Below are 27,622 nucleotides of genomic sequence, written 5' to 3'. Positions count from 1 at the left end.
GGTATGGATGAGTCTGTCAAAGAATGTGATCTTTTTGTGAGAATGCAGGTCTGTGAACATGAGATAGAAATGTAGTCTTCATTTTTAACTTATGTTTCCTATCAACCAGACTTGGTTAATTGTCATTTGTATATTTTATAGGGTAGAGTATATATATTAATTTCTTTTTCCTTTGTATTGGATGTTTTCATATTATTGAGTCACAACTATTCTTTTTATATTCTAGATGAAAACCCTTTATCCAATACATGTTTTACAAGTATTTTCTGCCAATCTGTGGCTTATCCAATCAAAAACTTTCAATTTTGATGAATTCTAATTTATCAATTTTTTCTTGTATGGTTCATACTTTTTGTGACTGGTTGAAGAAATGTTTGCTTAGTGCAAATTCATTATGATTTTCTTCTTTGTTTTCTTCTGGAAGTGTTATTGTCTTAGCTCTTACGTTTAAGATTATGATCCGTTTTGACTTAATTTTTGTACGTAGTGCAAGGCTAGAGTTGAAGGTCACTTTTTTTTACGTGTGTATATCCAATTGTTCCAGCACCATTGTTAAAGCAATTATTCTTTCTCCATTGAATTTCCTTGCAACTTTGTTGGAAATTATATGTATGGTCTATTTCTGAATTCTACATGTTCTTTGATCTATGTGTCTATCTTTTCATCAATAATACATTGTCTTGATTAAAGTAGCTTTAAAGTAAGTTTAAAATAGGCAGTATGACTACTCTGACTTTATTTTTTTTTATTGTTTTTCCTGTTTTAGTTCTTTTGCCTTTCCACATTTTAGACTCAGCTTGTTGATTTCTACAAAATACTTTCTGGGGTTTTGATTGGCCTTATGTTGAATCTATAGATCAACTAGGTGATAGTTCAGATGTTAACAATATTGTCTTCCACTCCATGAACACAGTATATATCTATATTTAGGTTGTCTTTTATTTATTTATCATTATTTTTTAATTTTCAGAATCAGACATATTTTATATTTTAACTAAGTGGATTTTTGTGCTATTATAAAAGGTATTCTTTCTTTTTTTGAATTTCTAATTGTTCATTGCTAGTATATTAGAATATAATTCTTGTGTGTGTACTGACCTGGTATCCTACAACCTTGTTAAACTCAATTATTAGTTCTAGTAGCTTTTTTTTTTCACTTCTGTATTACTTTTCTGTGTAGACAATCATGTTATCTGCAAAATGAAGCAGTTTTATTCCTTCTTTTCAAATTTGTATGCCTTTTATTTCTCTTTCCTGCCTTATTGCACTGGCTAAGAACACCAGTATGATATTGATTAGAAGTAGTGAGGGCAGATAGCTCTGTCTTATTCTCCATGTTACTTTTTTGGTAGATGTCCTTTATTAAATTGAAAAGGTTCTCTTTTATTCCTAATTTGTTGAGAATATATATCATGAATGAATATTAAATTTTTTCAAGTATTTTTCTACATCAATTGAGATCGTCATATATTGCTTCTTTATTTAATTTGTTTATATGGTGAATTATACAGATTGAGTTTCAAATTTTGAATGAGCTTTGCATTCCTACGATATGCTTCACTTTGTCATGATGTATTATCCTTTCTATCTGATGCTGAATATGCTTTGCTAATATTTAGGATTTTTACATTTGTCTTAATGAGAGATACTGGATTTAGAGAGAGAGAGTTTTATTTTCCTATTAGTGTCTTTTTCTAATTTTGGTATCAGGGTAATGCTGGCCTTCACATGAGTTGGGAATTTTTTCCTTCTGATTTTCTAGAAGAGTTTGTGTAGATTTGGTTTTGGTACAATATTACCTGAAGTATCTAGAGTCCTAGGAAGAGAAGAGAGAGGAATAAAACAAAAGACTTTTTTTGTAATACCAACAAAGCAAAGGCAAACAGAAGACATTTTTAAAGAAGTCATGGCCAAGAATTGTACAGTATTAATAAAGCTGTGAAACAAGATCAAATGTTCTAACGTATCTGTAACTGGAATCCTAGAAGAAAAAAAAAAGAACAGGACAGGAGACATTTTGGAGTTAAGTGACTAAGAATTTTCTAAACAAAGCATGATCCAGGAAACTTAAAGAACCTTAAATTAAAACAAATATACCTCACACATGCCTAGCAAATGTGCTAAAAACCAAAGATGTAGAGAAAATGCTGGGAGCAACCACAGAAAAAGAAACATTATATACAAAGGAAAGTTTAAAAATGTAGTAAACTTCTCATCAGAAATTATACAAGACAGAATACAACAGAGCAACATCTTTAAATTTTGAGGATAGCCAGGAAAAGTGTGGCTGATATTTAAGATAAGATCAGAGCTTATTTATTAATTTGTTTTAGGAAGCTGTTTCTAACTAGAGGAATTTTCATACTGTTAATTCAATTTTTAGTTTGGGCATAATCTCTATATTAGAACTTTAGACTGCAGACAGGCCTCCCTTGGCTTCTCCGGTACCTACGTTGGGAAGCATTTCTGTAGACAGCTTCCGCATTTGATTTCTTAATACTAACTAAAAACTGATCTCTCTGTGTCCTAAATCCTTATATTCATCAGGGGAACTAAGGAATCCAGCTTTGATACTGATGAATCCAGCTTGGGACAGGAGTCCATTCCTAAATCAGCCATACCAAAGGCATGGGATCTGAGGAAGGAACAGAGACTAGTCCAGGCTGGACCTAATGCCCACCCTGGGACCAGGCAGCTATGGTTGACAGGCAGACTTACATTATGCATAGTGAATGGTCTCAGGTAACTTTCTGGATTGGAGTTAGAAGGACCTTAAGGAGGATCAAGATAGAAATAAGGATCTAATAAAATTTTTCTAAACTAGTTATAAGGAATCTTGAAAAGCAAGTGAAACACTCGAAATCTCTTTCCTGAATGTAAATATGGGCCTATGTCTTGCTCTATAAAAAAATCAGTATGTCAATTGTTATAACAATAGATGTTTACTGTGCCTCCAAAATTTTCATGATATATTTTTGGTAATTTAAGATAAAAGGTACCTAACAAATACTCAAAATTTCTTGGTTTATTGGAGCTAAATTATAATATTTAGCTATTTAATAAAAATAAAATAGCTAGTTATTTTTATGCACATTTTTCTCTAAATTGAATAAATTTATAAGACAAAGGTATATACTTGTTTGATTTAGGATTCTTATTGAGGCTACTCCAGCATTTGAATCGGGTCTTAACCTTTGGGATTTTTGATGTGAATGTGGTTTCATTATAGAAAGTGATTTAGAATCCACTTTATGAGCCATGCAGCTGAAAAGATTTTAGATACAATGGCTTCTAGGCATGACAGTTGTACACCTTTCACTGGGGTTGAACCTCCATAAGCTAAATTATGGAGTACTTACAGGCACACATTTTTCCTGTCAAGAACTATGGGGCATGTAAAATGCATTTATGATTGATAGTAGGGCACACAGAGTTTAAAACCCACATTTTTAATGTTACACTGGTTACCCTTGTACAATACTATAACATGGTGCTTTGGAATTAGAAGCACAGAAGAGTAACATTTGCTGCCAAAAGAGCCATATTTATTAACTCAATACAGTTATAAGGAGAAGGATTTGAAAGACAGAACACAGTATTTCATCTTGAGAATCATTTTTGATCTTCATCACTGGTCTCACAGAACCTTTTTTTTTTCTTTGACTGGACATGCTAATCAATCCTATAAAATCTGAAAGGTTATGAATTTTTCATCACTGTATTGTGGCTTTAAAGTTAACTGTAAATATTTATAAATCTCCTCTTCCCAATACACATAAAGGTAAAAGAAAACGGAAAGAATTGAAGAAAATACTATTTTGACTTATTCTCTCTCTCCCTCTTTTTCTTTTACTTCTTTTTTGGATACACGAGATTTTGCAAAAAATTGTTCCTGCAGGAGTGAAGAAAAGAGTATCTTAAACTGTAGATATTATTGTGCCATAGGCAAAAATTTGCAATCCATTGTGGCTAGAAATAAGGAATTTGATAAGGAATTAGTGGCTTTGTAGAATTTATAAAAACACAAACTATAGGCAATTTAAATTTAGCCTTATCTCATCCCAAACCTTTGAATCTGAGAAAATGCCAAGAGATGCTAGACTGTTATGTGAATAAAAGATACTTCATCTGACAAGAAAAGAAGAGGCAGGGGTATATTTTCTTGGGCTTTATTGTCAAGGTCTTATTATTTCCCTGAGAAGTTATTTGTGAGTTAAAAAACTGACTGTCATATCATCTAGCTTTGTAAGAATACAAAGCCATAACAGAAAAATATATAATCATATTAGCTACCAATTTTGCCCATTAATAGTGCCTATCCTGATTAATATTTGTTTGCTTATAATCCAAAAAAAGTGAAGTAACAGGGAAATATTCAACGCATGATATAGTTTCTGCCACTCAAAAAAGGGTTTGATTTTGTTTCAGGATTCATTTTGGAATGAAAGGCTCCGTCATGATTAATCCACTTGGGTATGAAAATAGAAATGGAGTTTCTCCTGTTCTTGAAATACAGCTTACCAAAGATTTGATTTGTTTCTTTGACTCATCAGTAGAACTAAGGTAAAAAAATAAAATGAAAGTACTTCAGCCGCAAAACTGCAGAGCTTGTTTGGGGATGTCACATGTACTAATAAATGAGTGAATGAATGAAAACTCATTTTAAAGGAGCCTTCAAATAATGTAATGTGTTAAGATCTTCATTGTTTGCCTATGTAACTCATACCCTGATTACGACAAAGTGTTTATATTTATACCAAAGTTCATTTTAAGTGACACTTGGTGAAATTGTAACCAGACTTATGATTAATGTGTTTTATATTTCTTTCTATAGAAACTCAATGGAGAGCCAACAGAGAATAAGAATGATGGAAGAATTAGATATATGTTCACCTAAATTTAGTTTCTCAAGAGCAGAAAGTGAAGTTAAAAAGCAGAGAGGTCGGATGCTATGTGATGTGTTAATGGATCAGAGAGTGTTGCCCGGGGTAGGGAACATCATCAAAAATGAAGCTCTCTTTGACAGTGGTCTCCACCCAGCTGTTAAAGTAGGTTATAAGTATTTTTTTTAATTTTGTGTCTATTTTTTAGTCCAGTGAAGGGACTAGTGTGGAGCTCTTAAGTCTGCCTTGTAGTAACGCATTCTCCTGAGGCTTCAGATGTCCTTCCTCCTGTCTTTGCTTCGCGTCAACTTCTCAGCACGTCCAACTCCGATCACCCTGCTTAAAACTGCAGTGTGCATCTTCTCCTGCCGCTCCACGCTGCCCATCCCCAGTCTTCCTTAACCTGCTTCGCTTTTTATTTCCTCCATACCATTGATCACTTTTAGACATAATACTCACTTATTATTACTTACTGTTTAAAATCTGTCCCCTCCTGTTAGAATGTAATCTCTGAAAAGCACAAGGTGTCTGTTTTTGAACCCCCTATACAAAAAATTGGCCCTCTATGTATGCAGTTTCACATCCTGTGAATATTGTATCTCCAGTCCTTGTTTGATTGAAAAAAAATCCACGTACAAGTGGACCCAAGCAGTTCAAACCCACGTTGTTCAAGAGTCAACTGTACATATACATATTCATACACGTACATCAAGGGTAAGACATCAGACAGGATTTCTTCTGGAATTACCATTGAGAGCACATGTGACAAATAATAATTCTGCAAGGGTAACACTGAGATGTATGCTAGACTTTGTCACAAAGAAATTCTTCAGTGACGTCTGTTTCTGAGTTCTTCCATGTATTAATAAGTACTTTGATATTAATGCTTGTACATAAATTCATATACCTTTAAAGTTGATACTGATCTTGATGGTCATCTATTCCTGAGCGTGTTTTTCTCTCTCTCTTCTTTCATTCTGTTTTATGTTTTTCTTTTAAATTTTTTTTCAAATCCAGCAAGACTTTTCAAGGTGTCTGATAGGAGGCAATTTTGTGACTTTGAAGATGTCTGATACAGACTAAATGTTCAATATGACCTTGAATTTACAATTAAAATGTATAAATGGGAATGGTATTTTTATCACTAGTACTAGCGACTAAAAAATATATATGAGGAATAGAGTTCTAGAAGCTATGCATGTACAGCTGACCCTTGAACAACTCGGAGGCTGGGGCACTGACCTCTGCACAGTTAGAAATCTACATATAACTTTTGATGCTCCAAAAATTTATTAATAGCCTACTGTTGACTAAAAGCCTTACTGATAACATACAGTCGATTAACACATTTTTTATGGGTGCCATATACTGCATTCTTACAATAAGATAAGCTAGCGAAAAGAAAATCACAAGGAAGAAAAAGTATATTTACTATTCATCAAGTGGAAGTGGATCATCATAAAGGTCTTCATCCTCATCATCTTCACATTGAGTAGGCTGAGGAAGAGGAGGGGCTGGTCCTGCTCTCTCAAGGGTAACAGAGATGGAAGAAAACCTACGTCTAAGTGGACCCTCACAGTTCAAACCCATGTTGTTCAAGGGTCAACTGTATTTTAATTCAATTTGCAGTTATCTTTAACAGAATTGGCAAGTGGTATTTTTTTTTACATTAATGAACAAATTATGAAACTAAGCTGAGTTGTTTTTTCATTTTAAGGTTTGTCAGTTAACAGATGAACAGACCCATCACCTTGTGAAAATGATACGTGATTTCAGCATTCTCTTTTACAGGGTAAGAGCAAAATTTTTCAACTTTGTAAAATGTCAATGGTTTCCCTTTTAATTGCACCAAAACATGTTAAAGCTGTATATAGCCATCTAGTGGTGAGAGTATAGAGGTACAATAACGGAGAGTGACATTTTATGGGTGTAATTAACATCTTGAAATTCTAGGTCCTAGGTCAGTTCAAACTTGTCTAACTATAATTATATTAAATTATCTTTATACTAAGTTGGGGAGCAGCAGTGTTAGAATTTTACACACTCTTTTTCTATTTTTGCTTCTATAAATTATGGGAAGTCTAGAGAGATAGACTTATAGTAATAGTTTAGAATAAATAGACCTTAGTTCAATCAGGCTTTGCCACTTACTATTTGTGTGGTTTAGATTATTTAGATAACTTTATTTAAGTTTAGTTTCTTTGTCTGTAAAATGGATTAATAGTAGTTTTCTGTCTACCACAAAGACAGTTTTAAGAATGAAGTAAGTACTTACTAGCTTGTAAATTTTAAAAGTCACACACACTACATGCATGTATGGAGTTCAATAAACATATTTTATTTTTTAAACAAAGTACCATAAATATTTCAGGTTTTTCCTCTAAGTCCATTTTCTATATTCAAAATTCTTATTTTTACTATGTTCAGAAAGGCAGGTATTATAGCATTTTTCATTAATTGGCCTAAAGTATTAATGAACCTCTTGTTTTATAGATTTGCCTTGAGTAACTATAGCTATTTTTAAATCGTATATGTTTGCTTCTTCGGAGAAAGGTGACTATAGAAAACTGCCCATTTTCTGCCCAGAATAAACTGGGTATTGCAGTACTTTGCTTAAATTAATATAAATTGTTTGTGTAATTTTCAGCTCTTACATAGTGAGCCATATTTCTGGGCTTTTATATTTTTACACTGCTCATGGACACCCAAAATATTCTCTTTGTAGAAGCATTAAATGTGAATAGAATAAAACTGACAGAAAAATGTCAAAATATCTTTTGAAAATAGAACTCATACCAAAATGGGACATGTTCTCTGCGAGGGTGGTATTTGAATGTTTATTTTCTTTTTTCATGAATCTCTAAAGTTAAAAAAGAAAAATTGTCCTTCTTTAGGTCGACACAGATGCTCTTGCTAAATGTTGTCCCCTAGAAATAAGTTTTTTGGCTGGTAAAACTGAGTGAGCAGCTTCAGTGTTCTAAAAATAATCAGATTTAAAGCTAATCTCTTATAACCACACAATTACATTTAATTAAAGAAAAAGCTTAAAAGCATAAAAGACAATTTTAAATATAGAACTTTTTTATATCTCACTTAGATAAGAGGGCAAAGCTATGCAAAAAGTACAGTTTTGAATACTAATAAGTTATAAAATAATGACGATTATTTCACACAGATCTTATTTGACAAATATTACTGAGTCTTGTCACTACCTTTTTCTCAGATGAAAGAAAAGATTATATGGGCATATGTTCAAACATATGTAAATTTTTAACAGATTGTTTTCAGAAATGACTTTGAAGAATTTTTATTTGGCTCTTTAGCAACACTGTTTTGTAGATAGCATTTTAATCTATTTATTTATTTATTTATTTATTGTAGTGCCGTAAAGCAGGATCTGCTATCTCTAAACACTACAAGGTTTACAAGCGTCCTAACTGTGGTCAGTGCCACTGCAAAATAACTGTGTGTCGCTTCGGGGAAAATAACAGAATGACATATTTCTGTCCTCACTGTCAAAAAGAAAATCCTCGACATGTTGACATTTGGTAAGATATCCGATTTAACAAGATACCATTTGCCCCAATTATCTTATTAAAAGGCTAATAATCAGAGAATATAACTGAATAACTGTCAGGTTATTCATAAGAGAACATAACTCAAAAGTATTTGAACCCTTGGAAGGAAATAGTATTAAGTAACACCATCAAAGATCCAGAAGAGCCAAAGATGATTTATGAACCACTTCTGCATTCTCCAGTAGAAAAATCTCCAGCTCAGATGATAATATCTAGCCTTTAGCTTTAATCTAGTTTGTAAAGTGAGTACCAGGAGATATCCATAATTGGAAAAAAATGCAGCTATCCAAAAGTCTTTGCTTTATTTAGAAATAATGTTATGAAACATGACCAAAATCTCCTTACAGAATTTATGTCTTGTCGGTAAAACAACAGGCTACTTAATAAGCCCATATGTGATGTGATTGTGCCATCTGCTGATTCTGTCTCTTCTAATTATACATTCTGGAACTGGGGAAATGACCACAGCATAGGTTTGGGGACCCACTATAAGATGAACTTGAGTTAAAACTCCATTGATCACTTGACCTGACTCATGGACCCCAGTGATGTTTTGGATCTCCTGGAATTACTGTCAATTCAGATCCAATGTCTAGCAAGTCTCAAAAAATATGATTATGTTCTTTTTCTCAACATATAGTAGTTACCCTGCTAAAAGGCTGTAGGTCCTTTGGGAAAAGCAGGTAGAAAAATTAACAGTATAATGTAGTGGCATAGCAATACATGTGATTATAAGACAAAATTACCAGTACAAATAGGAAGCACATGAAATGCTGTAAGAGTTTAGGGATATTAGAGGTTTATATATGCAAGAAGCTTGGGAAGACTTTGTAAAGTGTCATTTGAAATTTACTTTAAAAAATTAGAATTTTGGTTAAGTAAATGGTAAAGCAAACATTATTTAATTAGATAAAAAAGAGCATGGCCACAAAGTTTGAATGATTAATAAGCATGGCATGTTGGAAGGATGAGGAAAATACTGGCCACACCCAGTGAAGGCTCCAAGTTGTTGAATAGTCAAAGCTAGTTTTACGGGCAGGGTGAGATCAAATAGTAGGAATCAGTAGTAGTTCTGGGAATGGTTAAGATCTTTAGGACTCCTAATTGATCCCAGCATAGTTAGGATAGAAAATGAAGAACTGAAAACACGTGTGAAGAAGCTGGTGCAGAGTAATGGGCAAGACATGGTTACCTAGGCCTGGGGTCAAGACACTGGAGAAGTAAATTGAAATGTTTAATAAAGCAACAAGAACTGTGGCAGAATTGATATGTAGGATAATGCAAAAAAAGCTTCTAAGCCAAATAATAGACATTTTCCCATTATGGATCTGGGAAAGTTGGGACAGAATAGTGAAGATACACTGAGTGTTAGATAAGTGAAGTAACGGTGGAATATCCAGGAAGAGATGTCTCAGGGGCCAGAGTGGGAGATGGTAGCTGGAGGGTTCTCAGCACAGTTGCTAGTTGAAGCATTCAGACCTTCTTAGTTCACTGAGAAAAAATAAAGAAATGAACCAAGTCTGAGCTTCAGGGAAACCTATAACTAGAGTAGCAGGAAAAGAGGTAAGCAAAGGAAACAAAATGATAGGATTGGAAATGGGAAGAGAAGCAGGACACTACTGGGCTGTGCAGGAGCCCTGGGAGGAGGCAGGGGCTGTGGTGTCTGTGCAGAGCTGGGGCTGCAGGACGGAGCTGTCGTGCACTGGAGATCCTGGCTTATGTCTTCATAAACGTATCTGGAGCTGCTTTTTATTCCTTCTGCCCCTGTGTTTCATTGTCTGCATCACTTCTTATTCTCAACTACTACTCTCTAAACCACTCCATATCTCCTTCCTCTTAGCTTCTTTACTCCATTGTGCTATCATAGAGATCTGAAATATGTTTAGATAATTAGTTGTATGTATTTTATAGGTTTAAGATTTTCTTATTTTTCATGAACAAGAACAATTTTTGTAGTATAAATGTACATTTATTTGACCAAATGCATTTAACACAGTATTTGACAGAACTTCAGTGTATATTTTTCTATTAAATAAATTGTTAATGTTCTGTATTTATTTTCTTTGAATTGATGCCTTTTAAGATTTTAAAACATTTCTTATGTTACATAATCATCAAATAAATGTATTGTTTATCGTATTAGTAATTGTTAATTACAAAACTAGGTTTTAAAAGCCCAAGGGTTACCCAAAGAGACTTGGGGTCACCTATGAGTTAGGTGAGGCCATGCTATGCTGTCTTTTGCCTTGTTATAAAGGAATACCTGAGGCTGGGTGATTTATTTACTTGTTTTTAAAATTGTTTAGAGATAGGGTCTTGCTCTTATGCATAGGCAGGAGTACACTGGCATGATCATAACTTACTGTAACCTTGAACTCCTAGGATCAACGGATCCTCCTGCCTTGCCTCCTGAGTAGCTAGGACTACAGGTGTACTTCCACTCTCGGCTGTTTTTTTAATTTTTTGTAGAGATGGAGTCTCATTATGTTGTCCATGCTGGTCTTGAATTTCTGGCCTCAAGCCATCCTCCTACCTCAGCCTCCCAGAGTGCTGGGATTACAGGCATGAGCCACTACGCCTGGCCGAGGCTGGGTAATTTATAAAGAAAAGAGATTTATTTGGCTCAGGGTTCCAGGGTCTACGAGAAGCATGGTGTCAACATCTAGTTCTGATGAGGGCTTCCGGAAGCATCCATTCATGGTGGAAGGCAAGGAGGAAGCTGGCATGTCACATGGTGAGAGAGAGAAGAGAGGTGCAAGGCTCTTTTTAATAGTTCTCATGGGAAGTATTAATAATAGAGTGAGAACTCATTGCTCAAGGAAGGCACCAGGCTATTCGTGAGGTATCCAAATCCATGACCCAAACACGTTCCTTTAGGCCCCAACATTGGGGATCATATTTCAACATGAGTTTTGGGGGACACATATATCCAATTATCCTTATATAGATATATATTATAAGTGGATATATTAATATATGCAATACATACAATTAATTATCTAAGCATATTTCAAACTATATTACACTGAAAATGTTCTGGGCTTTGTAATCCCTCCTCCCTCCTAACCTAATTCTGTTTTATATATAGGTATTCAGTTTAAGTCTTTATTTGGAAAACCAATTATACAGTGCAAAATAAATGTTTACATAATAAAAAAGCTGGAAACCAGTACTATTTGCTCTACTCTTAGATTTGTCTATGATTAATATATTCCATTTATTTTCTGATGAGTATTTGAATACTTTTTTGTTTACTAAGTTTTCTCATTTTAAAGTCATTTCAAGCTAAAGAAGTCTGAAAAGCTCAATAGCAATGAGCTAAATCCCCATGTTCCTTCAGTCACTAAAACTTACTTAACTCCTTCATGAAGTCTTCCCCAAATTTTCCAGTTTTCATTAATCGCACCCCACCTTAAATGCCTATGGCATTTATTATTGGCTCTTAATTATATACTAGCTAGCATCATTTTTGTATGTGAATATTGTTTCCTTTAGGGGAAACTACTTGACATACTTCTTTTTTTATTAGTCTTTTCATAAATTAACTTTTTAAAATTTATTGTTTAGTTTCTTTATTAGGGTCTACTGTATGCCAGGTACTAGGAATATGGCAAAATAGAATATAGCCCCTCAAAGTGCACAAGGTCTAATGTAGGTAGTAAATGAGTCAATAGATAATTAAGACACATAGAAGTGCTATAAAGGAATGTGTTTATAATAATGGCAATAGAATTATAGAGGAGGAAACACATTTGCCCAGGAAGGACAAGGAAATCTTTCAGAAAGAGGTGACATTTTAGCTTAGTGCAGAAGGAAATAGGAATTCATCAAAGACAAGAAGTAGGACACAGATTTCCTGGAAGAGGAAACAGCACATGGGAAATTGAATAGGGGAAACACCTTGTGTATTTGGATGTTTTTGTTCTTTAAGGAGACACATTCTCAGGTCTCTAAAAACTATATAGTTTGGAAATGTGCTGACAATTGGTTGCCAGTCGGTGAGAATTAAGTGCTCTTTGCAAACCAATCCTCAGAGTAGGTGTGAGCCTGAAGAGATTTTTGAGGGCATGGAGCAAATAGAGGGCACTTGGGAGACATGACAAAACCTGTGATGGGTCAGTCTCAGTAGGAAAATCTTGTTCTGGGAAGAGGGTTTGATTGCATAGTTGCCATGTTTATTTTTTAATTTTTTTTTATTTTATTCTTTTTTAACATATCATTTACTCTCAATATAGTTGCCATGTTTAAAACATAATTTGAAAGGAATGATTAAAACTCCAATAAAAGAAACTCAAATTATCATAAACTAAAATGGGAATTTATAGGTCATGTAGACAGAATATCGGGATAACTCAAAAGAATTAATGCAAAAGCTCTAGGAACCAGACCCTTGGAAACTGGAACCCATGAAGGTGACCTTGCCTAGGCTCTCTGAAGATGGAATAGGAAGAGCAAAGGCAAGTCTAAGCTGCCTCCTCAATACCTCAAGCTTCCTGATAATAAATTCTTTCTGGTTTGAGCAGAACTACATTGCAGAGGTCTTTCAGGAAGTATTGGTGGTCTGAGAATAGGATTCAAAGTAGGCCGAATGAGATAGTCAGTGACTCAAATGAAATAGAAGTTAAGCAGCAGCTTGGAATTTGTTTTTATTCAAACTTTCTTTAAATGCTGCTTTATTTGCATAACTTTTTTTTTTTAGTCTTACTAACATTTTTATTGGTATTTTAAAAAATTATCGTTTTGTCTGGACAAAGAAAAACCAGTTGCTTCACATGCTAGTAACTTGTCTCCATTGAGAAGTGCAGACTCCTTAGAGACCCTGTGCTCCACTCCTCCTCCCAATCCCCCACCTTGGAGTGATCCAAAATGACGGTTGAATACAGTAGCATTTGCACTTGCTGAGAGAAGGCACAGAGGAAAGGGAGGAAGGTCCAGTAGAGAGTCTTGCTGTTGCTTTAACTTTGGTGATCAAAAGAAAAGGTGCCCATGAAATCAGTGATGCTGTAGGAGTGAAGATGGGAAGTGATGGAGACAGTTCAATTCAACTGAGTTAGAGAGGGCGGGCTGGAGAGGCATGCCATTGTATTTGACATCTGGGAAATAGAGGTGATTTTCAAGAAGGCAGTTTTAATAGATATAATAGATATGTAGGGGGCAAAGTTTGTTCATTAGACCCATGTTTATGGAACACTTACAGAATAATATATTCCAGTGGAAGGAGTTCTTTTTTGTGTGTTTTTTTGCTTTGTTTTGTTTTGTTTTTTTAGAAAAACCTATCTGTACATATATGTGTAAGATATCAGACAGTGATCAGTAGTGCTTGGTGCTCTCAAGAGCACCAGCCACAGTAGGGATAGTGACAGGGAGGGCTCATCTTTGATAGCGTGGGCCAGTAAGTCCCTTGACTTGTAACAATCTGGGCTGGGGGAAAGTTTCCAAAGAAGGTAGCCCAGAAAACATGAAGCCCCTGACTTGGTCAAGGAAGAGTGAAGAAGGCACGTGGGACTGACCAGAGTGGAAGGAATGAGGGACAGAGGGTGACACTCTGCTTGGACAAGGACCAAGGAGCATGCAGAGCCTGCTTGGTTGTGAAAGAAGTTTCCATTCTGTTCTGAGTATAATGGGAAGTCTCTGGAGGGTTTTGAACAGGTGTGAAATAACTGATTTATATTTTAAAAGATCACTCTGGCAGCCATGGGGGAGTATTGGCTTTGAGTGAGCAGGGAAGCTGCTGGGAGGTTTTGAGCACACGGGTGGCATGAACCAGCTTGTGTTGCATGAGGGTCATTCGGGCTGCTGTCCGGAAAAGCGACTGTCGTGGAACCAGAGTGAGGCAGCAGCATCAGGGCCTCTCAGCAGCAATTCAGGTGGCAAATGATGGTGACGGAGAAGGGAATGGGGATAGTAAAAAAAAAAAAAAGTCAAATTTAGAATATTTTTGGAAGTGGAGGTAGGGTCTGAAACTTACACAGTTCAGAGGGCCTTCTTTATGAAAAAGAATAAAAAATTATGAATACAAAGTTAGGTTACTAATATGAATATTTAGAGTGAGAAACCACAACACATTATAATTTTTTAAACAGTATAAACACAGAAAAATAAGATGATATTAGTTCACTTCCTGACACAGCTGTGTCATTGTGTCCTCCCCTGTTTGGGCTGTACACTCCTTGATTGCCTTTTCCTATGACCACCAACAATATGATCACATCTTTTCTTATTGATATATTAGAAAATTGTCTTTCAGCTTCACAGTTGGCTGTCGATAGTGAGACATTTCTAACTACTCCTATAATATTTTGCCTAAGCATTATTTCTTGTCTGTGAGGAAGCCCTTAGGAGAGTGGTTCTCAAACTTCGCACCAGAATTTCCTGAAGGTCTTGTTAAAACACAGCGTGGCTGCAGCCCCAGAGTTTCTGATTCAGTAGGAGGGAGGGGGGGGCTAAGAATCTGCATGTTGCCAAGTTCCCACGTGATGCTGAGGCTGCTGGCCTGAGGCCCTTTGAGAAGCCCAGCTCTGAGGTCTCCTCAGGTGCCCCACCTCTACCAGGTTGCCCCTGGGTAGGGTTAGGGTGGCGCAGCCTGGTCATAATGGTCCTTGAGCAAGGAATGGTGAGGTCTCTCTTGTTCAGATCCTTGCTATCGAGGTTAGAGACAGTGTCCACCTTGACGTCACCAGGGCACACTGTTTCCGGGCACAGAGCAGATATGAGGTTGTGCTGGCAGCACACGGGCCTTGTCCAGAACCCCAGGCCGCCCACCACCGGCAGTACTCGGACCCTCCAGAATGAGGCCAGAGTTCCGGTTTCCGTTCTGCATGCTCCCCACCCCGGTCTGCAGAGGAGAATGCGCCAAGCCCTGGAAGGTTAAGCTTCCTTAGCTGCATGCCTCTGCAGTTTCCTGTGACTGCTGGGACACATTACCTCAAACTTGGGAGCTTAAAGCAACAGAAGTTTATTTGCTCAAGTTATGGATGCCTGAAATTCACAGTCAGTTTCATTGGCCAAAGTTAAGGTGTGGACAGGGCTGTGCTCGCTCTGCAGGCTCTAGGGGAGAACCCCTCCTTTCTTCTTCCAGCTCTGGTGGCTGCCACCATTCCTGTGAGTGGCTGCCTCACTCCGGCCTCTGTCTCTGTGATGACATCACCGTCTGCATGTTGTCAAATCTCCCTCTGCCTCTCTTTTTAAGGACACTTGTGATTGGGGTCAAGGACTACTTGGATAATCCAGGATAATCTATGTCAAGATCCTAATTACATCTGCAAAGGCCTTCTTTGTTTATAAAGTAACATTTATAGGTTCCTGGGATTATGGCCTGATATCTTTGGGAGGCCATAATTCAGCCTATCTCAACATGTTAAGTTTGAGATTTCTGTTATATACATCCAGGTGGAGATTGGAAAGAATTTATTAGTGGGTGATTGAGAAAATGGATCAGTCAGGAAAGAATGCTTCCAAACTCCCGTGTGTAACAATAGACATCCCCTTATGATTAGTGAAATCTGTAGGACAAAAGAAGATGAAAGTAGTGAAATTGGAAGGTCATTTAAATTGTGCTTAATTATGAATAAATGCATTATGCTGCCTTTCAAAATAACTTAATAGAGGACAGGGATTAGGTCAAATAAATAAATTCTGTAGAAGGTCTGATATTCCATAGGAATAAGAAATACTGAGTGACATTGAAAGTCAAGGTAAGTAAAGATAAAACAATCATAATGAGGTGTATCTTATTTTCAGATTTTCTTATGCTATTTATTTATTATTTTACTGGATATGCCTGACTTTAAAAACTAGTATAATTTTAGGTAGGGGACACAATGTTACAGAAGACAAGGTTATCTTTGAAAGTCAAAAAACTCATGTTCTGAAACATAAGATACATAGCCTTTACCTGGAAGTGCTTTTCTCAGTATTAATGTTTGGAATCATGAAAGGAATCCACAATACTGCCACAATTGTTTAACCACGTGATGTGCTCTACAGACATACAGCTGAGCGTTAGAGAGGAGGACTGTATGTATCAGAGCTTTATCAAGTCACTCTGTGTGACAGTAAATGGTCAACAAAGAATTTCAGGTGGAATGATTTACATTTGTGGCCAAAAATCAGGGTTGGTTTTATTGTTTGCTTACTAATCTATTAATTACATATCTATCGTGAAATAGTTTTACATGAAAGGAAATAACACAAGAATAAATATCTTTGTTCATCAATGTAGATCAATGAACTGATATAGTGCTTAGTAGATACTATAGAGAAATTCCAGAATTTCTAGAGTTTCCTTTTTAAAAGGCACATTAAGTAAATGTAAACTTCCTCTATTTTTTCCCCTGATTCGGTTGAATAAAGACATTTTAGTTTTGCTTTTTTAATACTTAAAATATTATTTGAGAAATACTTCCTAGTTTTATGTCAAATATTTTTAGTTTAAAAAACACAATTCTTTGACTCTACATAAAAACTTTTGTTATATCTCACTTTAACAGCAACCAGTAGGGTCCAAGTAAAAACATTTTAAGATACAGTTATAACTTCTAAGCAGTAATGAACAGGTAGCATTGGAGTATTAATGGTTCTGTAATAGTTTCCAACCTAAGTTGCTTCAGAACAAGGCAATAAGAGTGCTAAGGACTGATTTTTTAAAATTATTTTATAGCAAGCTACCAACTAGAAATACTATAATCAGTTGGACATCTAGCAGGGTGGATCATCTTATGGACACTGTGGCTCGGAAATCTGAAGAACAGTGGACCTGTGGGGTCTGTACACTAATAAATAAGCCGTCTTCTAAGTCATGCGATGCCTGCTTGACTGCAAGGCCTGTTGGTAAGACTGAATTTTGAATTTGAGTTTGTTACATTTCTAAGAAGGTTAATTATACAAAGGTATATATCTTGTACCATCTTGATATTCCATAACTAAGTTAAGTGCTTTCTTTCTGAAAGGTTTAAAGGAATTGCTAGCTTTTGCAGGTAAACCATGCTAATATTCTCTATTGAATTTTTTTTTTTAACGAGGAGGGAAAACATGCTTGTGCTAAAACAGTATGTGCCTTTGTATCTCAAAAAACAGAGATGATCACATCTGTTCTCTACTGTTTCTAATGAATTATTCAATAAAGCTTTGTTTTATGCAGATTTCAGCAACTTTCGAGTTTGTTATTCAGTCCAAGTGTGTCATAAATTGAAAGGAAGGATTTCTGTAAGAATATCTTTGCAGGTGGAATAGAAAAATGCTGAATTTTTTCTCTTCTTTATCCTTCCTACCCCTTGTTATTAAAATCTTTACCCAGACAATTGTACTGATTTCACTGAAATCCTTCAAAATAACTCTGTATAGTCACGATTTCATGCGTTTAGAGAATGTAAAACCTCAGAGGAAACCTGTGATTAAGAACCATCTCATTGCTGCAGCTTCTATTGTGTTCTCGGAGCATTATTTCTTTCTTCAATTAGAGAAGAGAAAGTTCATAGTTGACTTATGGACCCCTACATTGTGCTCACTGTCATGTTGTGTTTTTTTTCTCTGGGCCAGAAAGGCAGGCATCACCCCTTGCACAGCTTTGCTGCTAGCAGAAGGGACTACACCTCCTAGTTCTATCCCACGGAGCACATGGAAAACCATGCTTATTTCAGCATTCTGAAATGCCTCTACACATCTCATTAACTATTTCGTGGTTAATATTGAGTATGAAAGACGTATATCTTTTTTTTTTTTTTTTTTTTTTTTTTTTGAGACAGAGTCTCACTCTGTTGCCCGGGCTAGAATGCCATGGCATCAGCTTAGCTCACAGCAACCTCAAACTCCTGGGCTCAAGCAATCCTCCTGCCTCAGCCTCCCAAGTAGCTGGGACCACAGGCATGCGCCACCATGCCCAGCTAATTTTTTCTATAGATTTTTATTTTGGCCAATGAATTTGTTTCTATTTTTAGTAGAGATGGGGTCTTGCTCTTGCTCAAGCTGGTCTCAAACTCCTGACCTTGAGTGATCCAACCTCCTCGGCCGCCCAGAGTGCTGGGATTACCGGTGTGAGCCACCATGCCCGGCCAAGACATGTATCTTAACAACAATATAGGACATTTTATAGTACAGATTCCAAAATCCTAGGATACTTTGTTGAGACATTGTGTTTAATAAATGGTAAGTCTTTCCTTGTAATTTATCTTTACTTATTTTATATAAGGCTTTCACTTTATCTTGTCGTTCACAGACACATTCCTGGTAGTCTAGAAATAGGCCTCTAACTGCTGCCCTAATGCTTTATGGGATATCATCTCTTAATTACCACTGCTTTAATATTTTGCCTAATATTAGCAAAACTGATAGCTGAATGACCTTTAAATGCTTAAACATAATACAAAGCAAATACAAATCTTGGCTCCCTATAAGTTGTTGAAATTTTGCATTTTAAATATTTCATTTCCTAACAAAAGATGACTAATTCTGACTTGCTCAAGCTGACTTAATATTATTAGTTGTATATATATTGGTTCACTATAATAAAGTGAACTAAATTTTTTAATCAAATAAAAAGATGTTTCAAATAGTCCATTTATAGGAATATTACAGAATGACTTATGTCTCCTTGCAGATTCAATGCTCAAGAATGAAGAAAATCCTATTGCTTTTAACAACTTAGTGAAGTACCCTTGTAATAGCTTTGGAAAACCAGACACAGAAGTGAAGATCAACAGGAAAACTGCATTTGGAACTACAACCCTTGTCTTAACTGATTTTAGCAATAAATCCAGTACTTTGGAAAGAAAAAAAAGCCAAAACCAGATATTAGATGGGGAGTTTCCAAACCCTCCTCCTCCTCATGTTTGTTTTAGTGATACACAGCACCCCTCCAAGGAGAGAACAAACTATATAACTCAACTATCTAGCAAAGTAAACACATCACCTACAGTCTGCTCTGAGTCTAAATTATTCAGTCCAGCACATAAAAAATTGAAAACAACCCACTACTCATCACCAGATCTCAAAAGTTGCAACCCTGGATTTTCTAAAAGGTATGATGCCTCTAACATTGGTCTTTAAGGTGTTTGCATTGAGTTTCAAGAAGGAAGAAATATCATCTAAGGAAGTTGAATTGATTTTGGTAGTGTAAATCAAACACTGAAAGACTGTAATGATAATTTGCCTCTTTTACCTTCTCTAGCTTATAATGTTACAGAAGGGAAGGAAATGAAAAACAGAATTTCCTATAACTATAAAAAGTTTTTTTTTTTTTCCTGATGGCAAAAATATACATGCTCAAATATAAAGTATTTGGAAAATATAAAGCAAAATACTTAAAAAACTCATAGCGGTTATCAGTAACCACTTTTAGCATTTTTTTTTTATATTTCTTTCCAATGAAAGATAGTTCTAGGAGGAAAACTATCATTTATAAAAGTGTAGTAAATATCCTGTGTTCTAAAGAGAGTGATCCGAGATGCCTTTTAGTGACCTTTCTGCTAAAGAACATGGCAGCATCTCAAACAGCCACACGGGATGGTTTATTTCAACCAAAAAGTCCTGAAGAGCATGCTTGCTGCTTTTGTATCTGAAATTCAGAAGCTGTAATTCCAATTAATGAATACTGCCAGAGCAGGTAAGTTTTATGGAGCTATAAGCTACATGTCCAGAAGCCCCTCAGTTGCTGTCACCTGTGATGAAGAAATTTTAATACACAATGTCATCTTCCCTTTTCCTTAATGATTATTGACAGCTCCTGAAACAATTTCTGTTGACCCTCCTTTTCCCCTTTATCTGCCCCTCCTCCTCCCTTTAACTGGGCTTTCTAACTATCACAAGCTGATGTTGTTGCCTCTATCAGAGTGGCATTTCTCCAAAATTTTCTTTTTCTGAGCTGCTTTTTTTCACCCTTCATAAAGCAGATGCCTTACATCTAGCGCTTTTAAATGAAGTGAAGAATTTTTGACATGTGAACAAAGGGTCTTCTTACCATGTATGTCTTTTCTTGCCAGTAGGAGACAAGCCGAGAAAGTTACAGTTGTCCCTTCGTGTCTGTGGGAACTTGGCTCCTGGGGGTCATGGAACTAACCAAATCTGCAGATGCTCTAGTCCCTAATGTAAAATGCTGTAGTATTTGCATATAGCCTGTACACACCCTCCTGTGTACTTCAAATCATCTCTAGATTACTTATATTACCTCATACAACACAAATGCTATGTCAGTAGTTGTTATACTGTACTTTTTATTTATATTATTTTCTATTGTTATTTTTTTTTTCCCCAGAATAATTTAGATCCAAGGTTGGTTGAACCCACAGATGTGGATGCAGAGAAATAACTGTTCTCTGGGTGGGATCTAAAGTAATCTCAGGTGGAATTCTGATTGCTAGCTCGTCCTCTAATTAACTCTGCCTTTACCGATGGGGAGATTCCTCCTCTGGGCAGTGGGATGAGGAACCATCTGGTGAACACACTGGTTGGTAGACCAACCTCTGCCAGTCCTTAAAGCTTGTTTTGTAACAATTCTGAGATCGTTTTTACTTAGTACATGTATTTATTCCAAGTTTCCTATTCTGACTCTAAATTTACCATTAGTTAATCCTTGACTGATTTTTTTTAATGTTGTATTTATAATCATTTATGAGAACTAGTTTTACTTTTGTCCATGTACTCATGTTTGAATTACATTATAAATGCCAAACTTTTTACTATTTGGATAAACATACCACCTTTTCACTTTAATCCTAATTCACATCTCATGATGAAGTTTATGAAGGACTTAATTAAGAGTGTTTGAGTTACGATTCTATTGTATGGGAGCAAGTCAATTTTGAACAGCCTTTCTGTTCTGTGGCTTAAGTAGAAAGAACAGAAGTGATCATTGTGTCACTTTGTGGCATTCGTTGTACCCAGATGAAATATCTTGGCATATTTTTATCCCCTTACTGCTTTATAGAAAATCTCAGACAATTTAACTAATGAATTAGAGATTTAAAAAAACATTAATGTAACCTTAAATTTAAATGATTTCTTCATAAGCCATTAGTAATGGGATCATATGATTAATCACTGTGCACAGCATCTTAGAGATGCTGCAGCCTGTGTATGTATTGAATATAAGAACACCAGGACTGAGACTCCACAATCAATCAGGATCAACTAGCAGAATAAATGTCAAGTGATGAAATAAATTCACTCAGCAGCCCTTCTGCACCCAGCTACTTTACAAGGAATAAATTGCAAATTACTGTCATTTATTTCATTTTTCTCCTTGTCTGGCAGCGATAGTGTTCATCTTGTGGACAAGATGCTTAGCAGAAGCTCACAACATAATACTATTAAAGCAGGTGGTCCACTCATAATTTATAGCCAGTTTATTTTTTCTTTAATAATTATATGGCAATTAATTTGACTTTTGTTCTCTTAATTACTGATCTCATTACCACATAATACATGCAGTGTTGATGAGGCATATTTTTGGATTGGTCTTTAAATATATGTGAATTCCATCCAGCTACTGGATTATAAATTAGATGATTGAACCAATTTTTAAGCAGTTAAGAATAACGACTAGAAACAGTTGCAGTCTTTGATCCAATTATTGTAAACACAGAGCAAAACGAAGTGATGCATTTTCAAAGAATGCGTGTGTTTTCAGTTGAAATATTTCCTGAGTTGATGCAAAGGCTCACATAGAAGAGTGAAATGATGCTCACAAAATCGTTAATATTTTCTAATGTCTGCTGCCATCAGGGGTGCTGAAGGTCTATCTTGAATCACCAGTGCTGGCATTGACACTTTGTACTTGTTTCTGGGTCACTTTTTGGAATTTTCAATCCCTAAAAATTTCAGAACTACCTGGGACCATCCAGGATAAGTCATTTAACTTCTGTTTGTTTGTTCCTGGAAATAGTCCTGTGTGACAAAATCTGCATGCAGTTAATTCACAAAAATTTCAGGTAGTATTTTTATAATGAATCACTCTATCTGTAAAATAAGTTAAACTATGATAAACTGATCATTGAAAAAATAATGTTCACTTTGAAATTACAGGCCTTGATATTATCTTCCTTCTTGATGATAGTTTTTATCTGATCACTATACAATTTGGTTTATTTATTAATTAATAAGTATTTATTGAGAACCTGTTATGCCTCAAGCCCTGTTCTTGATTCTAAAGACATCTACATCAGCAAACTATGGCAGGGCCAAATCCAGCCCTGTTTGTGTAAACAAAGTTTTATTTCTATTTGTTTAGATATTTTCTATGGCTGCTTTTTATGCTACAAACTTGGACCATAAGACTTGCAAACCTAAAATATGCATTATGAGTTAACTGGAAAGATTTGCTAAGCCCTGATCTATTATTTTAATAGACCATTTATAACAGTATTAATATTCAAAATGATGGTTTTAATCATCAAATTAAACTATTCTGTGTGCTAAATTCACCTACGAAAATGCTGTGCTACATTTTAGAAATTTTTAAAGTAATGATTGAAACAAAAGGGACCAAGATGTCCTCAATTAATTAGGACATTTAATTAATCTGGGTAATGTTTTCTATCATAAATCAAGATGAGCTGTGCCTATTTAGAGCTGATATGATCACAGGTGGCATCAGAATCTTGGTTACATCAGCTCAATGCTTCACAACTTAATGTGCATATGAATCACCCAGGAATCTCGTTAACTTGCAGATTCTGATTCTGTGGACACTCTGGAGTAGGGGCAGATAATTCTGTATTTCTAAGTGCAAGTGATACTAGTGCTCTGCTCAATGGACCACACTCTGAGAATAAGATAGCATAAGAGAATAAGATACCAAGAATAAGATAGCATATGGCTATTTTTATTTTTTTTTTAACCTTCCACCAAAGAAGAAACAATGAAATGAACCAGAGGGAACATACTGGGCCTTTTCATTCCACCTTAATCCCACCTTTCACCTTTGTCCTCCTCCCCAGTAAAGCTTTAAGAGTAAGAGAATCTAAACCTCTTCCTAGAACCCTGGAGCTTCCTAGGTGGGGGCAAGTAGGTTAGAAAAGAATTGTTATCTAAGACAGCCACCTTTAAAATAATGTATAAAACTGTTTTTATGTGTACATATTCTTTAGTAAGAAGGCATCATTCCATTTGTTTCTAGTAATAATCCTTATTTCTCCTTTAAATTCTTTTGAAGATAAAGTTTTAATATCACCTCTTTTGGAGGGGGTTGGTGGAATGGAGTGCTGTGGAAAAGAAAAGGCTGTTGCCTCTTAGCTTTCCAATTTCTGAATGGTATTACCCATGATTCTAAAATGTAACCTACTACCCCCCTCCCTGAAAAAGGTGCCAGCAAAATCGTTGTGGTGAAATATTTAATTATAATGATTTCTTTAGCAATGCCTACAGCTGCTTTCATTTTGCAAATGGCTGCTATAAGAACAGCTTCAAAAACTGCCCTCAGAGTGTTGGAGTCCATCCCAGCAAACATTTTTAAAGCAATATATATTTAAGCATCTGTGGTAGAAATGAGTTTAAACCAATTTCATCACAAATAACATCACTTTCTCTGAATATTTCAATTAGATATGATGCCTTAAAGCATCATTATAGAAACAAATATGTGAAAAATATAATTTAGGAAACAAAAGAGGGAAAATGCCTCTGATTTTTAAGTATTTTTAAAAATTATTTAAGAGTGATATTGTTTCTTCAGAAATTTATGCAAAATATGAGAAAGAATAAACTCTTATCAAAAAGTTAAAAGTTAGGCATATTAAAGGGAAGAACTTCTGGTTTTAATTAATGTGAACACTTTTTCTCTTCAACTGGTGTATTAAAAGACTAAACTCCCATAAAGGCATAAAATATTCACAATATAGAAAATTAAAAATAATAATGAAGCTCCTTTTCAAAGAGAAAATTCTGCTTATACAGCTACAGTGTAAGGCCAGCTTCTAGCCTTTGCCCGATGTATGGGGGTAACCTCCAAATACTATCAATCCTAATTGTGGGGGAGAATAAAGCTTCCCCACTAGCTTTGCAGAATTCACATTTCTGCCCTGCCAGGCAGCCTGTTTCTTGCTGGAATATGATTGCAACTATTATAGTAGCCTTGATCAAAGAAAAGCATAGAAAATTGTCTTTAAAGTGGACAGTAGGAAGAGTGATCTCTATGGCCTTGTCAGAGCCATTGCTGAGAGTTTGCTACCGATGAGAAAATAATTAGAGAAGATTGTGATCTAGTTACCTTGGGGGATGGGAGGCAGCTGGACTTGAGAATATTTTAGAGGAAATAAAATTAGCCACACTGTAATATTGGATAAAACAAGAACTTAATATTACAGATGAAAACTAAGAAATCTGATGTACTGGGTGTACAGTGTGGTTGTTTTTATTCTTTAGAAATTTAAATTATTTGTTTTGCGTACATAGATAGCTTTGGAAGTAAATTAGAATTACCCAGGAAAACAAAGAATTAAAAACACAGTAGTTTGTGTAATTACCTAAAGTTGACCATGGTCCACTTTTTGATATAATCTCTTCGTGTGAGTGGAATTCTAACACGAGGGGGCGAGGTGGTGTGAATGATCCCTTTAGCACTCTTATGCTGTAGTTATTTTGTGACCTGTCATTACAGCGAGCTTCAAATTAATATGGCAGATGGTCCCTGTGCCTTCAATACTGGCAGTCCTCGCTGCAGTAAACACAACCGCCTCTGCACTTTCCGCGTCGTGAGGAAGGATGGTGAAAACAAGGGCAGGCAGTTTTATGCTTGTCCTCTACCTAGGGAAGCACAGTGTGGATTTTTTGAAGTACGAGTAAGATTTATCTAGCTTACTACAATGTAATCGAATACTTTGGTTATTAAAATGTAACAAATAGCAGTGTTTTTCTAGTCTTACCTTAACAACTTAAATAGTCATGTTGGTATTCAGTCCAAAGCTTGAATGTTGAATAACTTGAAATTCAAAGATGTTCAGCAAAAAAAAAAAAAAAAAATTTAATGAAATGATAGCTATTAGATTATAATAGTGTATTTCATGTTGTTATATTTGTCACCGCAAGTCTAGAAGTGTTGGCCTTGGCTTATAACAAAATAGAAGATATTGAGTGACTAGTAAGTAGTAGTAGTAGTACTTATGTGGCGAATGATCCAAGATAAGAATTTGTTCTTCCAAACTTCAGTGGTACATCAAAACCTCTGGTTTATGCACCTACTGTATACAAGAAGAACAATTACATGCCTGAGATTTATAGTAACAGTAACAAATCCTAGTACACAAGCTTGACCAGAAAGTGATGGCTCAATGACATTCTGGCTATAGGGGGCCCCTCATGCCCTCCCAGTTTCTGGGTGTGTCCCTGAAGGTGAATCTGAAGTGGGAGACACGAACCTGGGACCCTTTTAGTCTCACTTTCTGCATTCCTCAGTGTGTGCACCTCACCATGCGGAGTGTGGTGACTCTAATATTTTAAGACACATATGATTCCAAGTTATGCCTTATCAGGAATGAAAGTGAAAAAAGAAAATATTGCCGTTTTCAGTGCGGGAGCAAACATTTTCTGGTTGGGCTTATTGTGAGACAAAATAGCCTGTGTTCAATGTGATATCTTGCTAAGGAATTTCCAAGGGAAAATAGGACAGTGATGTTAGATCTCAGTCTCTGAACACAATGTGACTATATCCTAGTAAATTCACAGATTTCCTCCTTAAGAAGCTTTTATAGATGTAACGGAGAAAATATTACTAGCAATATTCATAATGATGCTAAAAATGTAATAGCTTAAATCATACCTCTTGTGAGGCCAAAATTAATAAGAATGATATAATGTAATCTGGCTAATTTAGTCCAAGTAAGTCCCTATTGGGTTCTTTCTTTTCCTAAGAGACTAAAGAAGTTTAGTCTTAGAATCATGACAAATACTTGATCTTATAGTTTTAACTAAAACAGACTTATAGCAGGGACACTGGTGATTACAGCAAGATTCTGGTAGTTTTCAATTATTCTTAATAATGTAAAGGAAACCTGTAGATAAAGGGAAGCTCAAAATAATGGCAATTTTCTATGTAATTCAAACAAATTTGTTAGATGCCTCTTATAGGATATAAGCTTTTTTAAGGGCAGCAGCTAATGACTTAGGTCTGTTTTATAATGTCAAATTAATGGTAACAGCAGCGAAGGCAATATGGCACTAATAAAATGGGCCCAGGCTCAGGCTGTACATCACTGTAACTTCCGTCTTGTCTTCTTCCTCACCACAGTGGGCGGATTTGTCCTTCCCATTTTGCAGCCATGGCAAACGCTCCATCATGAGAACAGTGTTGAAGATTGGACCTAATAATGGGAAGAATTTCTTTGTGTGTCCTCTTGGGAAGGAAAAACAGTGCAGTTTTTTCCAGTGGGCAGAAAATGGGCCAGGAATAAAAATTATACCAGGATGCTAATATTTTCTCCTTCTGTAGAATATCTGGCATTTGATCTCTTCAAACTGTGCGTAATGTTTAGTTTCCTTTTGTTTAATAGAAAGGTTGGAGAATATCTATGATAAGTTGAAAAGTTACTATAATATTTGAGAATGTTCCATTTTTTAAAAAAATGTGTGCCATCTTTCCATCCTGTGGCTATGTGTTTCCTTTTACCTTGATGAATGCTTTGTGTGTTTCATAAGATGTACCGCATATTCCATGTATAATGTACATTTCATGCGTTTGGTAATAACAATAAAGTATTTTTAGTATGCTCTAGGTCTCTTATAACTTTGGGGAAGCAGTGATTTTGTTTTAGGCTTATGCAGCACAATAAAATGATAAGATACTTTGTGAATGCTTTTCTCAGGTGCTACCACTATTTATAATAAATACGATTAAAAGTATTTCTTATTTTCTTAAATAAAATTTTTAAAATGAGATCACCTTTATGAAGAAGAATATATGCATTTTTCTGTTCAACTAACATTAAATTTGAACAGAGTATGAAATTATCAAGAACAGAGCATGTTTCATAGTCTTACAAGTGCTTTAACTCTAAGCTAAAAAGACAGAACCAACCTAAGATCAGAGACAGGCAGTGACTCTACAGAACAGAGTGGGAACTGGACTGGACAGTTGACAAGCTTAGCTGACCCAATGTGAAGTACATAGGCTGAGCATTAAGACGGGCACTTTAATTTTGCAACAAGGAGGGGAAAAAAAGCCCATTACATAAAGGA

General features: G+C 35.6%; 1 protein-coding gene across 1 annotated transcript in view; it reads left to right on the top strand.

The window, feature by feature from the left end:
- NEIL3 (nei like DNA glycosylase 3) overlaps window positions 1-27,331 on the top strand; it is a 42,095-nt gene extending 14,764 nt beyond the window's left edge. Inside the window, exons 3-10 of the mRNA XM_012770729.3 lie at window positions 4,429-4,563; window positions 4,835-5,048; window positions 6,601-6,675; window positions 8,265-8,431; window positions 17,121-17,290; window positions 19,056-19,476; window positions 25,050-25,224; window positions 26,676-27,331. Coding sequence (XP_012626183.1) covers window positions 4,429-4,563; window positions 4,835-5,048; window positions 6,601-6,675; window positions 8,265-8,431; window positions 17,121-17,290; window positions 19,056-19,476; window positions 25,050-25,224; window positions 26,676-26,858 — 1,540 coding nt within the window. The 3' untranslated portion in view covers window positions 26,859-27,331. The remainder of the gene's footprint in view (window positions 1-4,428; window positions 4,564-4,834; window positions 5,049-6,600; window positions 6,676-8,264; window positions 8,432-17,120; window positions 17,291-19,055; window positions 19,477-25,049; window positions 25,225-26,675) is intronic.
- The last annotated feature ends 291 nt before the right edge of the window (window positions 27,332-27,622 follow it).

Source organism: Microcebus murinus, chromosome 15, assembly GCF_040939455.1.
Source record: "Microcebus murinus isolate Inina chromosome 15, M.murinus_Inina_mat1.0, whole genome shotgun sequence".
Classification (NCBI taxonomy): Eukaryota; Metazoa; Chordata; class Mammalia; order Primates; family Cheirogaleidae; genus Microcebus; species Microcebus murinus.
The sequence above is the reverse complement of the archived record's forward strand: the minus strand, read 5'-3'. Positions and strand labels throughout refer to the sequence as shown.